The sequence below is a fragment of the Aspergillus pseudotamarii genome (assembly GCF_009193445.1).
Source record: "Aspergillus pseudotamarii strain CBS 117625 unplaced genomic scaffold BDV38scaffold_47, whole genome shotgun sequence".
NCBI classification, from domain to species: domain Eukaryota; kingdom Fungi; phylum Ascomycota; class Eurotiomycetes; order Eurotiales; family Aspergillaceae; genus Aspergillus; species Aspergillus pseudotamarii.
Window position 1 is genome coordinate 153170 of NW_022475061.1, and position 13974 is coordinate 167143.

General features: G+C 47.7%; 6 protein-coding genes across 6 annotated transcripts; 1 reads left to right on the forward strand and 5 right to left on the reverse strand.

Moving 5' to 3' along the window:
• Positions 1-321: 321 nt before the first annotated feature.
• Positions 322-1480, forward strand: BDV38DRAFT_285265 (terpene synthase family protein; the record flags this gene model as incomplete). Its single annotated transcript, XM_032060450.1, has 4 exons — positions 322-607; positions 656-687; positions 748-1004; positions 1057-1480. The coding sequence occupies 4 exons, from the start codon at positions 322-324 to the stop codon at positions 1478-1480; spliced, it is 999 nt and encodes a 332-aa protein (XP_031911126.1).
• A 358-nt stretch (positions 1481-1838) lies between these two features.
• BDV38DRAFT_294887 (MDR family MFS transporter) lies at positions 1839-3638 on the reverse strand (the record flags this gene model as incomplete). Its single annotated transcript, XM_032062598.1, has 4 exons — positions 1839-2945; positions 3007-3317; positions 3374-3449; positions 3501-3638. The coding sequence occupies 4 exons, from the start codon at positions 3636-3638 to the stop codon at positions 1881-1883; spliced, it is 1590 nt and encodes a 529-aa protein (XP_031911127.1). The 3' UTR covers positions 1839-1880.
• A 374-nt stretch (positions 3639-4012) lies between these two features.
• BDV38DRAFT_285267 (Decaprenyl diphosphate synthase-like protein) lies at positions 4013-4768 on the reverse strand (the record flags this gene model as incomplete). The annotated part of the gene is made up of 3 exons (XM_032060451.1): positions 4013-4103; positions 4159-4513; positions 4576-4768. 3 exons carry the CDS (start codon positions 4766-4768, stop codon positions 4013-4015), a joined length of 639 nt encoding a protein of 212 aa, XP_031911128.1.
• A 708-nt stretch (positions 4769-5476) lies between these two features.
• On the reverse strand, positions 5477-6481 carry BDV38DRAFT_273106 (undecaprenyl diphosphate synthase family protein; the record flags this gene model as incomplete). Its single annotated transcript, XM_032057615.1, has 3 exons — positions 5477-5714; positions 5820-6232; positions 6284-6481. The coding sequence occupies 3 exons, from the start codon at positions 6479-6481 to the stop codon at positions 5477-5479; spliced, it is 849 nt and encodes a 282-aa protein (XP_031911129.1).
• Positions 6482-8521: 2040 nt separating this feature from the next.
• On the reverse strand, positions 8522-9448 carry BDV38DRAFT_285269 (uncharacterized protein; the record flags this gene model as incomplete). The annotated part of the gene is made up of 3 exons (XM_032060452.1): positions 8522-8733; positions 8788-9041; positions 9102-9448. The coding sequence occupies 3 exons, from the start codon at positions 9446-9448 to the stop codon at positions 8522-8524; spliced, it is 813 nt and encodes a 270-aa protein (XP_031911130.1).
• Positions 9449-12085: 2637 nt separating this feature from the next.
• BDV38DRAFT_294889 (MFS transporter) lies at positions 12086-13802 on the reverse strand (the record flags this gene model as incomplete). Its single annotated transcript, XM_032062599.1, has 1 exon — positions 12086-13802. One exon carries the CDS (start codon positions 13800-13802, stop codon positions 12144-12146), a length of 1659 nt encoding a protein of 552 aa, XP_031911131.1. The 3' UTR covers positions 12086-12143.
• Positions 13803-13974: the final 172 nt, after the last annotated feature.

The following is a 13974-nucleotide window of genomic DNA, read 5'->3' on the forward strand; positions in this document are numbered from 1 at the left end:
ATCATAGCCAGAAGAAGAAAACGGCTTGTACATCCGCCAAGCCAATTATTGTTGATCGTATGAACTGTCACAAAGCGGTGAGTGAACACAGACTGTCCCTTGAACTTCTTTGAGCGTGAGTGCCGCAAGACATGGAGAAAGGGTGGGGAAGACGAATGCCAATAAGGAGAAGCCAACCGGGTGGGATTTTAGAAAAATACCAGCTTGCCTCCACGCAGCTTCGACCGAAGGATACGCCAAGTATATAACCATCAAGATCCCCAGTTCACACGAAGGGAGCCAAAACCCCAAACCCAAAACCAAAACCCCTTTGACGAACCAATGCTCCGCTACGTATACTCCGTCGAAGTTGATAAGTCGGCCCTAGACGGTACGGGCTTTCGCACTACACTCCCTATCCGCATCCACCAGGAAGATGACCTGGCACGGGCTGCCAGCGCCCAGCTCCTCAAAGACTATAGCGCCGCCACGGAGCAGAAGTCTCTCGACCTGAGCTTGAGAGCAAGTTGCCCTCTTGGGCATTTCGCATCCCTCGTGATACCCGAGTGTTGTCCCAAAAAGCTTTCTTACGCAGCTAAGATGTTTGAATATATGAACTTCGAAGACGGTCAGCAGTTCCGCTCCCCGATGGGACCATTGCTAAGATGTTTCATAGATCAACTCGACTCCCCGAAATCAGCCGCTGAGGTGAGTTGACTGGCGGGTGCCGGGTGGTCCCTTTCAGCATGCGCAACTGACGCCGACCAGAGACATAATGTATCCGAGTATATCGCCAATGGGGAGCGAAGCGGCTTCGGTCAGATATGCGGGACGATTTGGGGATTGCGCTCCAAATATCGGCGGCTGCAGATATCTCTGCTGGTAGAAGGGATCTGGCTGTGCGGAGTTGGCATCCTGTCGATGGTAGCCGATTTCAAATCTTTCTGTCGGATGAACGCGCAGGAGGCTAAGGCCACATCGCTAGACGAGTATCTGGTACAACGACTGACTGGCGGTGGTTTCAGGTGCGTAGGTCTCACCGGGTCTTGTGGTTCTCACCCTAACTGATCGGACAAGATACCTCCCGGACTTTATTGGCCATATGATGGGGATGACACTGGTCACAAGTGAGAAAGTGGCAGTGCATGATGTCATCCACCCCTTGCAGATTGCCATGGTGCTCTCAAACGACTATTTCAGCTATAAGAAAGACAAATTGCTGCATGAACGCCAAGAGCGGCAGGGTATTGTCTATAATGCGGTTGCCATTGTCGCCGAACAAGACTCACTCACCGAAGAGAAGGCGCTCAAATCGATTCAAGACAAGATTCTTCAGGCTGAGCTAACCCACCACAAGGAGCTAGAAAACTTGAAACAGAACGGGTCATGGTCGCAGAATATGGAGGGGTATATAGAAGCCTTCCGCTTGGCGACCGGTGGCACACATCTGTGGGCTGCTACAACGCCTCGAATGGCCGTGGACGCCCACGATACCCGGTAATGATCGGGCTCAGCAGCTGAAAATGCTATCGGCCTGAATATACAGAAAAGTGTTCAGGGTTGCAAGGTTGGCTATGAAGTAGCAGAGCCTACACAGCGGCCACGGTTACCGTCTGGATAACATCATGATCCGAAATACGTATGCTTTCTGTAACAATCTACTTCTGTATATATTTTATTACACCGCTTAAACATTCAACAGCTGTAAGATTAGATTTTGTGCGAGGTCTGCGAACGGGCGACTGGAAAGATGCCGTGCTTGTCCTTGGTTCCATTACTCAATATTAATAGCCCGCCTATATCTTCAAAGCTGGGCAATGAATTGCCTGGCTGCTTACAGGCTTACAGGATCTCAAGTACAGGATGGTGTATAGGACAAGGAAAAATGTGTTCAAGTCTCATCAGGTGCTGGAGCTGGACTGCAATTCCTCACAGTTCGGCTCCCCCTCGTCCATGGTGTACTCTTTGACGAAAAGGGTCAGAAGTGCTGACCCTGCAGTGAGTGCTGTGCACATGATCCAGACCACGCGCAGACTATCGGTGTAGGAAATCCTGAGTGACTGCTTCTCGTCCCCATCCGGCATCATCTGCAGAATCTGAACAAGCACCGCAGCGTCCTTGCTGTACTCGTCAGCATGAGGCGCGAGCTTTGGGAAGAGCAGCAGATTCTCTCGCATTCGATTTTGGAAAACGACCCCACCAATGGCCACACCAAGAGTTTGCCCGAATGATCGGAAAAAGCTGGACATTGCCACCGCGATGGGAATATGTCTTGGGTGAGCGGAAGCTTGAATGCCGAACAGTAGTGCAGGGAAAAGCGCACCCCCCCCGAGCCCAGCAGGGAGCATAAGCAGGACCCAGCCGGCGACACTGGTCTGAGCCTTGAGAATGCATAGTAGAGCTATCCCCAGTGTGGCCAAGGCCCCACCCACCCACATAGACCAGCGATATCGACCGGTGATAGTGATCAAAATACCCACGATGACGGCACTGGGTGCGGCCATGAACGAGAACGGCAGCAGAGCAACACCCGAGAGGAGTGGGCTGTATCCCTTGACGCCTTCAAAGTAAAGGGGAAAATAATATAGAACACACCAAATCGTTAGCCCATGGATGATTGTGCCGACATAGCTCACTACCGTGGTGGGCGATTGAAATATGACTGGAGGGATCGTGGGGTTCGAAGCAAATCGCAATGCATACACTGCGCAGGCAATCAAGCCAACGGTTCCGATGAGCAGGGGAACTACAGTGTGGAAGGAGGCCCAACTATACATGATTCCCCCCCATGTCACTGGGATTAAGAACGATGTCATACTTCCAACGAAGAGTGTAGTTCCAACGTAGTCGATCCGCTTGAGCTGTGCTTTTATTGGCTTCTTCGCAGTCTGTGGGGCATCGAGGAAGAGAGCCACCAGGACAATCGCACCGACAATAAAAGGTAAGGTGATATAGAATATCCACCGCTGAATATAATGTGAGATCAGGCTCCAACATGATTGTGAACGAAGACTAGCGGAGACTCACCCAGCTCAGTGATTGAATAAAACCGCCACCCATGATAGGGCCTGTCACAGAGCCAATGCACAGCATCGACGAAAGAATCCCAAAGTAATGGCCGCGAAAGCGCAACGGCACAAGATCGGTGATTACTATTTCCGTTAGAGCCACGACTCCACCACCGCCAAAACCTTGAATGGAGCGTGCGCAGAGGAGCCAGGTCATGTTCAATGCGCTTCCTCCAAGGGCGGAGCCCAAAAGGAAAAAGGCCAATGAGGTATACAGCAATGGCTTTCGCCCAAAGATGTCCGATAGCGAGCCGATTATGGGTTGGAAAACTATCTCCGCTTTTAGTAATTATAGGAGGCCAGGCGTATCTTGGAGATTGCCCTACCTGTTGAGCATAGCAGGAAGGACGTTCCAGACCAAAATGCCTCGATTGCGGAGCCATTAAGGCTCCTTGCGATAGCCTACGTTGGTCATTTTGGAGCTGCCTGAGGCCTGTTCTGCAGCTTGCTTACCGGTAGTGCCACTGATATTGAGGTTCCCTCCAAAGAAGACAACAGAGTAATGATAGCAAGAGGTGCAAAGGAGAGGACAAGTCTATGATCAGGACGGAATTGGACACGGTTGTCCGACCTCCTTTTGTCCACATCCATCACTTCTGCTTCACCGTCAGATCGTCGCTCTGACACAACATCGGACTCCGCCAGAGGCACAACCATCATGTCTAAAAGACAACCCTGGAGATTAATGTCCTGTCGATTTGGAGCTCTGAATTAAATTTAGGACGGATAATAATGCATCAATCGACAATATGGTTATCCTGAAAATTGCGACTGCCCACGCAGCTATTATATTGTTCAGGGTCTACGGCACGTTACCCCTGGATGGTTGTACCGGGACCACCACTGCGATCATTAGCAATTAATCCCCACTGCTCCGTTAGAAACTCTTAATAAACTATCAATTGGTACAAGCGATAACTAGTAAGTTCAATAGGCCCACTGCAGAACCTTCCATCAACCCTCGATCACCGACCACCGCGCATCTCTGCGTCCGAGTAGGCTTGGAGGCCACGGACAAAGTCTGTGTATTGCATGCCCGTCTTGGAATTAATGTGGCTGGACAGTCGTCATTGGTATCATATCCATCACAGGGGTGTTGGTTTATGCTTACAATATCTCCGTTGAGGAAAGTTGCCAGGGAGGATATCCGCAGAGCGTTAATTCCTGGCTACAGACAAACAGAAGATCTGTGCCATTCCCGGCAGCAACATGCAAGGAACGGTCGATCAGGTCTTCAGTAATTTCGTGTGGCGCCAGCCTTCCTGCATGGCATGCAGTAGCCAGTTCTCGCGTTAGATTCACCATGGCCTCACGGCTGTTATTAGAATCTAGCAACGTGATCTGAAACGTGCTCTCTGGTCCAACTGAGCCCGGCTTTGAAACATCAAGAGGAACATCCACTTGATGCTCAGCAAATATGTTCGTGACCTTGGTGTGCACGGCCGCCATCTGACTGCTAAAGAAACCTTTGGGCGTTTGCGTTAGCAGGCAATAGTTGTATTGAGGGCAGGTCCACTGGCAAAGCTACCTAGCCGATCGTAGATGGTGAGTTTTTGTATGCCAAAACGCACACACCAGAGAGCAATATCAGCGATATTGTCTAACATGTATTCATTTTCCGAAAATCCAACATTTCCCTTTGGAGTCAAGATACAACCCAGATGCGGGGGAAGTTTCTCAAAGGAGCTAGGATTGTTGTGCTTTGGATAGGAGAACAACATTATCACGGACCCCGGTAGTAGACTGGTATGACAACCACACGGAAAGGACAGAGTTGTATCCAATAATTATACTGTAAAAGTCGGTTGGAGTACACAGAGGATAGACAGTTCAATGACACATAGTCTTTAGGCACTAATGCAAGGGGCTTTCACTAGCCATCTGACTTATCAGTGTGGATTCCATCCAACCATTCTCCAGATGGGTCAAAACCTGGTACCCTCAATACTGATAACATGGCTATGAGTTAGAAAACGTGGAAACAAGCGGTGATAGATCATTGGTATTTTGTGGTAGGTCACCAAACTTCTGCGTGAGACCTGTCAGATAGCACAGTAAACAAACTTTACTTGGGGGACGCCCACTCCAAGGAGACGAAGATCCTTGCCTGATATGATCAGGGGTATACTTCATAGCGGGGACCTTTATGTGGAGCAAGGACCAGGAAAGAATTTTACATGTATACTTCGTATTTCAGACCAATCCTGACTGCTACAGCTTCTGTATGCGAATAAAACCAGGTCTTGCATTAACCGATACTTAACGCGAGAGGTCAATTCTTGTAGCATCCTCCTGCACAAGACTTAATTCTCACCGCTATACTCCAGATCAACAGCTCTATTGATTAAGATCTCCAATATGAAATGTTAATTCTAACTGAGGCTAGAGTACGCGCAATGGCGCACCGCTGGCCAAGTTTGAAGGTATTCTCATACACCCCACAAGCCGGACAGCCATGTTCTCAATTTCCACCGTAAAAGCATCGACACAACGGCAAAGCCTCTTAAACGAGGCCAGAATGTGTCCAGGATGAGAATTTTGGTTTCCTGATGGCACTGCCACAGGAGAAAATTGCTGAGACGGCTGACTCCAGAGGTTCGAATCAACAGGTCTAGTGGAGGATGGTCTGGGATGTGCATATTATTGGATAGGCTCTGGGCCGTTATGCTTTGCACACATTGGCATGTACCGTTCATTCGTTGGCTTGAGATGAAAGGGGTACTTTAAACGTTAGCCTTGACAATGGCCCATGAGGTGGACAGGGGAAATTACCTCTTTTCTCGCCAGCCATCCAGTGTACCGTCTTCTGCATCGACAACAATGACATGATCCTTAGGTCTCTCTAGAAATTGCACAACGGTGTTCCTGATTGCAGTTGTCATCTCATCCCTCGATGTGTATGCTAGGCAGAGATTGAAAACGTAGCCGTCCCCCTTCGAAGTGGCCGAAACTGCATTTCGAATGGCCTCTTTCACATCTGATGGAAGCATTTCGTGATTCCCAGGAACGTTGAACTTTGCATTCCACTTTGTGAGCAGACCATGCGGCCCCGTCAGCCGAGCTAAATGTATCTTAGCCAAGTCCATTAGTGCGTCCACCTCGGGCTTTGGGCGGTGAAAATTATCCAAGCTGAAAGCATACACTGTAACGGCACGAATTCCGATTTGGAAACATGTTTCCAGGTTCTAGTTGGTGAGAGATGTAGGTGGCAAAAGTGAATGAGAGCCTCGACTGACCTCTTCCAGTGCCATGAGCCCCAGCTCATGTCCCTTGGCTATCTCCATATTCGACGACTTCGCAAATCTTCTGTTGCCGTCCATTATAAACCCTATATGTCTAGGCGTCGGCCCGAAGCGCAGCAAATGAACACAAATGCATTTCGCCAGCCGGTGTAGGAACGAGAGAAGGAATGAGAAGATGACAAGGAGATTCATCTTGGTGGAAGATAGCTGGGCGATATCGCAACGTTTGGCTGTTAATTAGGTGTAGGATCATTTGGAGTTAATTCCACGTCGAGGAGGGCTCATTGCCAGCATTATATCAGCATTACGGAAGGGCAATGCGTACAGTGTCTCTTGATCTGCGAGGGCTATTGGTTAAGAGAAGAATAGTCTCAACCTACAGAGCGAATGGAGGAAGACTCTCCCCGGGTGGGGCAGTATCTGCAAGCACCCTTGACAGCTCTCATGAATCTTAAAGAAAAACAGTAACACCAACAATAATATTATGTGTCCTTTTATGGACACTAAAAGGAGAAAGAAAAAGGAGAGAAAATGAAAATCGAATTCGTTGCCATAGACCCTGTCCGTCTCCCGAAGTACGTTTATCCGACGATCAGTCATTTTCTACAGATGTCGTTTATTCGATCCCTGTGGTTATGGCATGTGGCAGAAGCGCCACGAATAGAGCTCCATGGCCACTGATACTATGCTTCAGATAGTTGAAGGATAGCCTACTCATATCCCACCCGGTCCATAACATTGTCTACTTAGGCAGGGCTAACCTGAACTAACTTTCCTACCCGTATTTATGATTCGCCAAACCTTTTCAGAGATTTTAGAAAATAAGGGAATCACAAGTGTGGTCATCCGTTTGTAAAGCTACAGTTCATTAGCGGCGAACACAATTCTCTTCCCTTCCTGTGCTGATAAACCCACTGACTTTCCGTATATCGGACGTACCAGGCAAGGTATCCATCCAGGTAGCAGGACGAGGAAAAGTTGATGAGCAGTCAGGAGGTTCCGGATACAGCTGATTGATTGCATCCATGGCGCCCTGGAGAGTCGTTGTTCGAGAAACATCATCTTTATCTCCCAGCTCATTGTAAACTTGATTTATCCTTGCGATTCCGCTCGATTCATGCAGGAGCTGGATTCGCAATAAAGGCTTTTCGTCATCCGATTGGAAGGGACTTATGCTTGATGAGAATAATATATCTGCCCGAGGAGCTGTTGGATACAATATTGGCTCTTCGCGGGCGAAAGTAAGGGGCCAGGTCTGCCCAGTAGATCCACGGATGACTCTGCCCGATGATGTAAATCTTTAAGAGCGCTTCTGTTGCTTTTGAAGTATATGGGGTACTTGTCTGGTGATAAATCGATTGACCTGGTATTCGTACGCAAATACACCAGTGTAATATCTAGATAATCCCCCGAACACCCTCCGAAGACTTTGGCAATATCACCCCCAACACCATCGGTCTCTTGTTAAGATTCAACATGCTGGATCGCAAGCTTTCTGGAATGGAGCGAGGAGAAAAGATAAATTATACCGGGCACGAAAGCAATACCCAAGCGTCACATCGAGTGAATATTAAAGCAAGGTACGTAGAGCTGTAGCTGTAGATGCTACTTCCATCATTCAAAAATAGCTAATTTTTAAAGATAGTCTGATAGTAAGTAGTCACTGGTACCGCGGTGCGCAAAAGAAAAAAAGTGCCAGGAACCGAAGATCATTTCGCATACGCTATATGATTGAGCGTCATTCTCTGAGCGCAAGCGTCCGATCAGAGAGATACCCGTATGTATTCGGCTAATCAACTTCTACGCGTGCTCTACAATTCACATCTCTTTCGTTAGAGTTATCTTTAGTAGCAAAACTAGTCTCAACTTCTTTATACTTCTTAACTATTGAGTATATATACTTAATAGATCTGGCCCTTTAGACTCGAGTCTAGTACTGTTAGCAGTTTTGTATCGACTGTATCCCTGAGACAACAGCAGTCTAGTAATAGCTTCTGTTCTGCCAAGACTGCAAGCCATTGACGATGGAAGTCAAAGATTAACTTCAGGTTAGCAACCCTGGACGCGTGATCTGCTAGCTGGTCTCAGACTTGACAACGAAGCCCCGGGTGTAACATATATTTACCACCAAAATATTGTTAACAGCCGGAGAGGATCTACCCCAGAGAAGATAAGATAAGGACGGCAACACAGAATAACACCTGATGACTAAATCTATGATCCAACTTAAGTCTATGAGGCATAAACAGTGTTTTCCTGGACATAGTCGCGGAACTCCCTCTTGCCTGAGTCCAATTGCCGACTGACCTGCTCCCAGCCTCGCTTATTGAAAAGTGACTCATGCTCGTTGTATGAAATATCGAACTCAATATGTTCTTGTGATCTCTTTTCGATATTGGTAATAACCGTGTCATCTGTGATATCAAAGAGAATAGTGCGGGTGTCTGCTGTCATGTCAGTTCAAAGCTAGCTTGTAAGTAGATTTGGATTATACTTACAAGATTTCACGTCTCTAATTTCCGGTATCCATTCGTACCGCTGGAGTATAATAAGCTGCGACAGACTATCCGGAATGTGGGCTTTCACTTCAATTGCTTTCACGACTTGTTCCACCACCCTCTCCAGAGTTTCAAGGACCTCGTCGTGCGGGGCAGCAAATCCTTCCAGCACTGCTCCGATCAAAGTAGGATGGAGATCGCTGACCGGGGATGAAATATGCTTCTGTACGGTTGAGTTGCCAAACTGTTGAAGCCTAAATTTTGATCAGTCACGAGGTCTAGTTTATCATTGATATAGATACCAGTCAACTTACCAAGGCGTACGTGAAATGTCGGCGTTGGCCACCCGAGCCACACACCCGGCACGCTTAGCAGTGGCTACCAGCGAGTCATCTTGAGGAAGGTTCTGGCTCTTGTCAACAGTAGCCCACCATCTCAGACTTGCCCAGCTGCGGTAGCTCAGAACCTCGCTTCGGTACTGATTCAATACCGACTGGGCTTCCCCGGGAATACTATTCGCTAGGTCGATGTAATGGATAGAGGGAACCACAGCTGTATCCTTTCTCGCTTTCTGTAAGGCCGCTTCGGGATCAGAGCTGTAAGGTAAAACGCTCAAACCCTCTTCTTGGGGCGGTGGGCAGACAACTGGAGCGCCAGACATTGTTAGGCTTGTCGTGACTGGGTTGTGTAGAAGAAATAAAAAAAAGAAAAAAGAAAAAGAAAAAGAAAAGAAGGGAAACTTGGAAGTGAAAGTCAGCTCCGGGCTGTAGACGACTTTAAAATCTGAATAGCTACATGTTTCACCCGGAATGGACGGACTTTTTATATCCTAGCCGAGTTATCAGAGCTGAAAACAAGTTGAGCACGCTGTAAAATTCTCTACCTCGGTATGATGTGCATTACGACTCAGCTGAAAAGTTTGTGGGGCTAGCTGAGATCAGCGCCGCAATGGTTATGCTAAAGATTTTGTTGATCTCTGTGAAGCACTTCGCTTAAAGATGGTGGGTGGAATCCTGAGCTCAGCTCACCGTTTCAGCTCACCAATCCAAAGCCGTGCTAGGATCTCCCAATCATCCACGGCACTTCTGGAAACCTCAGTGGGACCCTTATCTGGCAATTGCGATCTGCACTCCTACTTGTGGAACCTCGTCTCCGTAAAATAGTAGGTTTCTCACCAGTGCTCGCGCTGATCTAGACGATTAGTAGCTACACAGAAGTACACGGCATTCGATCACAGGCATGCAGGATCAAAGGAGGACAGAGTAATTCAGCGGCTGGCGTGCAGTTCTTTTCAGTATAAATTAAACTGGTAATAACTAAACCAGAGACTGGATTATTCCCGTGCTCAAACTATATTTACTCTCTCTTCTCTTGGCATGCGTAAATTCGCAACCAAGAGACTGTCAAGGTCTCAGCCGGATTTCGAGTCCACAGGTCATGTGCACCTTAGACAACGTCGGGTGCCCTGTGACAGCGTAGCGTAACTGGGTTGCCTCAGGCAACAATTACCCCGCCGCCAGTGAGTGCACTGAACTCCGGATAATCCTAACTGGTATAGACAATCACCAACAGCACTGACGAATTTAGAAATATCTAGCGCCTCACGATTGACAAGGATATCGGCACCAATCGAGCCTTGCATCATACCAGAAATCGACAGAGACGGAGAGGTTGAATCCTTCCACTGACTTGGCCTCATGGCCTACGAGTTGTGGCTAACAGACCACTCCAGTACGATTGGTAGTATACTCAGTGGTCTCTCAACTTGTATTTTAATACTATCTCATTACTAGAGAAGTGGAGAAGATTTGTTACAGTAGTATTTAATAATATTATAATAGATCTAAATCGTAGTATAACAGAATTTGTTAGGTATTATCCACTAGATACGGCTTTAGATATTTGATAGCTATATCTAGGGATGCGCAGCCACTGCTACCTGACGTCGGTTAAACCTCAAATGGGAGAAATAGTATTAGGTTCTTTCTGGCTTTTTACTTGAATAACCGTATACCACTTGGGGTTTTTTTTTTTTTTTTTTTTTTACATGGTTATTTAGATGATTCGCTAGTATTACGGTGACTCTTCACGATGTAATGTTATACGGCTCGCTCGGTAAGGTATATCGACCGTCTTTCTTATATCTAGAGATTTTACGGTATAGATAAACTGCATTATCTTAAATCCTAATTCAAAACACAGTCCATTTTGTGCTCAGTACGCGACATTTGTCGATTCATTATGCCGAGTAATCTATTTTCGTACCGGTTTAGCCAAGGATTCATTTTTGTATCACGATAGTGACCCCTGTCAAGAGCCGAAACAAACCTTTCATGCACCAGCTGCATACTGGTTGCATGCTTATTGGTCTGTTTCATCGACTGTACATGTAACGCTACCCTGAATAACGGTCATTATCGAATGGTGTCAACACCGGTACATGTCAAAACCGTATAGCAACGTTGGTTAGGCTAGTCCAACCAAGATTCGGAACCACGAAACACTCAAAAAGAATATAGATATCGAAGAGCTTCGTTCGCTTTATGCTCTTTTATTGGAGCATAGTACCAGCTTCTCCCTGAACCGTAATTTTGTATCCTTGTTGAAACAACCCCCTTTCTGATGGCAGAGTTGAATTTGAGGTATGTATGCACTATGCCCTCAGGCACCTTGGCACATATTATTGAACCACTTTCAAGAAATTATGAGCTTCCACACTGTTGGGATCCTCAGGCGTCTCCAACACCCGCAAGGACTAGCTATCCGCATGCCGGGAATCTCAATATGGCGCATATCATGTCGCACAACATGGTGCTTCATGGGAAGACATTTCTATAAGGCTGAAGTTATCGAAGAGTATGTGCTGATCGTAATTGCTCTGCGTACTTCTACTATTATCATGGAGTCTAGGGTTAGGCCTTGTCTATCTTCAGCCACTCACTCCTTTAGCTGTGCGGTGACGACTTCTGGCCAATCTGGCTGAGAAAGGCGGGACCGGTGAGCGCTAAGCTTTCTTTCATGTTACTATACAAACAACTGTTATCGTACATTGATATATAAAATCGTAGTCTCCAATGCACCTGGTGAATATTACAAGCCCCCTTTTATTTGAGCTCGTCTGAATGTAGTGGAGTTGTACTCATGGAGACAGAGCTGGACTTGAGGTACACCAATGCTAGGGGCCCGAATATACAAACTGCAACGGAAATTCTCTTATTAAATTCTATATACATGACATTCCCTCCGATTTCTGGGAATTAGAAAAAGGATACTCCATATTTGATTGTAATCAGTGGTCCTGCAATCCAATGCTACGGAGGCGTCCATACCAAGGGTTGCAGCTCAGTTGCAACTGTTCATGTGTGAGTCAGCTTGGCTCTAATTCTATCCCCAAACCAATAAAACCCATATGGAACAAGCACCATCGCCACTCCAATAAAGGCCAATAGCCACGACGCCCATTGCAACCCCAGCCGGTTATACATCTGGGTTGTGAACAGCGGAAACGCAGCTCCGCCACCTGACCGCAAAAAGACCTTCGCGGCCAGCGCCGACGCCGCGTACTTCTGATACGAGTCGATGATATAATTATTCACGGCGTAGTAACACAGCACCATTCCGAATCCAAAAGCGATGCCAGAGGACGCTGGGCCAACCCAGATGATATGCTTGAACGACGTCGCGCCGAGAATAAACATCGCAATGGGGATGAACGGTGCACCGAGTAAGGCCCCAACAAGACGATCTTCGGGCGTGGGCACCCGCGTCCGACACACGTGCTTGAAACGCTTCTCGATCATGGGCGTGATGAGGAGGGAGAAGCCCGCGCCAATTAAGATAGGAATGAACATGAGGCCGATCTGGCCATCATTGTACCCGTACAGTTTGCCAAAAACGACCGGGTAGGCGAAAAAGTAAGCATAAAGATAGGCGTAGATGAGCACGATGTACATGCACATCAAATCGAGCACAGGTTCCGTTAAAATCATCGTAATGGGTCGGATGAGACTGATGCGGACGATGTCGCGGAAAGTTGGCTTGGCTTGCTCCTGCTCGGTGATGATATTCACGTTGCCGGTTTCCTGGCGAAGTTTCTTTGCCCGGCGCTGGAGGATAACCGGCGCATATGTCTCTGGAATGAGCCCGACGATAATCATCATCGCTCCTGCGAAAGCCATGTTGGTCCAGAAGAAGAGATCGAGCCGATGGGAGCCGACATTGATCCAGCCGCAGACTATGGGGCCAATGACGGGGCCACAATATGGTGCGGCAGCAAAGTAGGCAATGGCCATACCGCGTTCTTCAAGGTTCCAGATATCGGCAATGGTCCCGCCAGCCAGGGAAAGACCAGAACTGGAGAAGACGCCGCACAGAAACCTGCAGGCCAGGAGGCCACCGATATTGGGCGATAGGGCGCACGGGATCTGGAATATGGTATATAGCGCCAGCGAGATAATGTATACTGGCTGTCGACCTATGATTTCGGATAAAGGAGACCAGAGTAATGGGCCCACAGCAAACCCGCAAACCATGATGGAACATGTCAGGGTAGCCACTTCCAGAGAGACGTGATACTTTTCTTCGATCAAGCCCAGGCCCCCAGTGACAATCGAAGAGCCATAGGCAATGCAGACCACCAGGGCCGACACGACCATCGTGATATACCAACGATACAAACGAGACCAATTAAATGGGTTGGCCGGGTCGTTAATCTGGAAAGTCACAAATTCGTACGGCTTACTTGCCTTTTCGACATTGAGAGTTGAAGGCCGTGGCGCTCCGATGGCAGTAGACCGGATGCTCTCAAGAGTCCTCACTGGAACCAAGCCTGTTTGTGTCTCAACAGTGTATTCTTCCGGGAAGAGAGGCTCTGCTGGACGCCCAAGTTCAGGATAGTTGACACCCAGTGGTGGACAATCTTCCGTCACTCTCGACGCTTGAAGAGTCTCCCGTGTTTCTGTCCTCAGCGTATTGAGACCGACTGTTTGGGTTTCATCAGACGACTCTTGCGACATGATGAGCGCGTGGAATGTGAAATATAAGCTTTATGAGTGAGAATGCAGAAATGAGGTGCAGAGTCTTGAATGTAATTGAAACGGGTAGATATGTGCTATATAGTCCGACAACAGATGGCCATTTCAACATTCCCAGCATGGCTCAGCATATATATTTCTTCGGTTGACGATG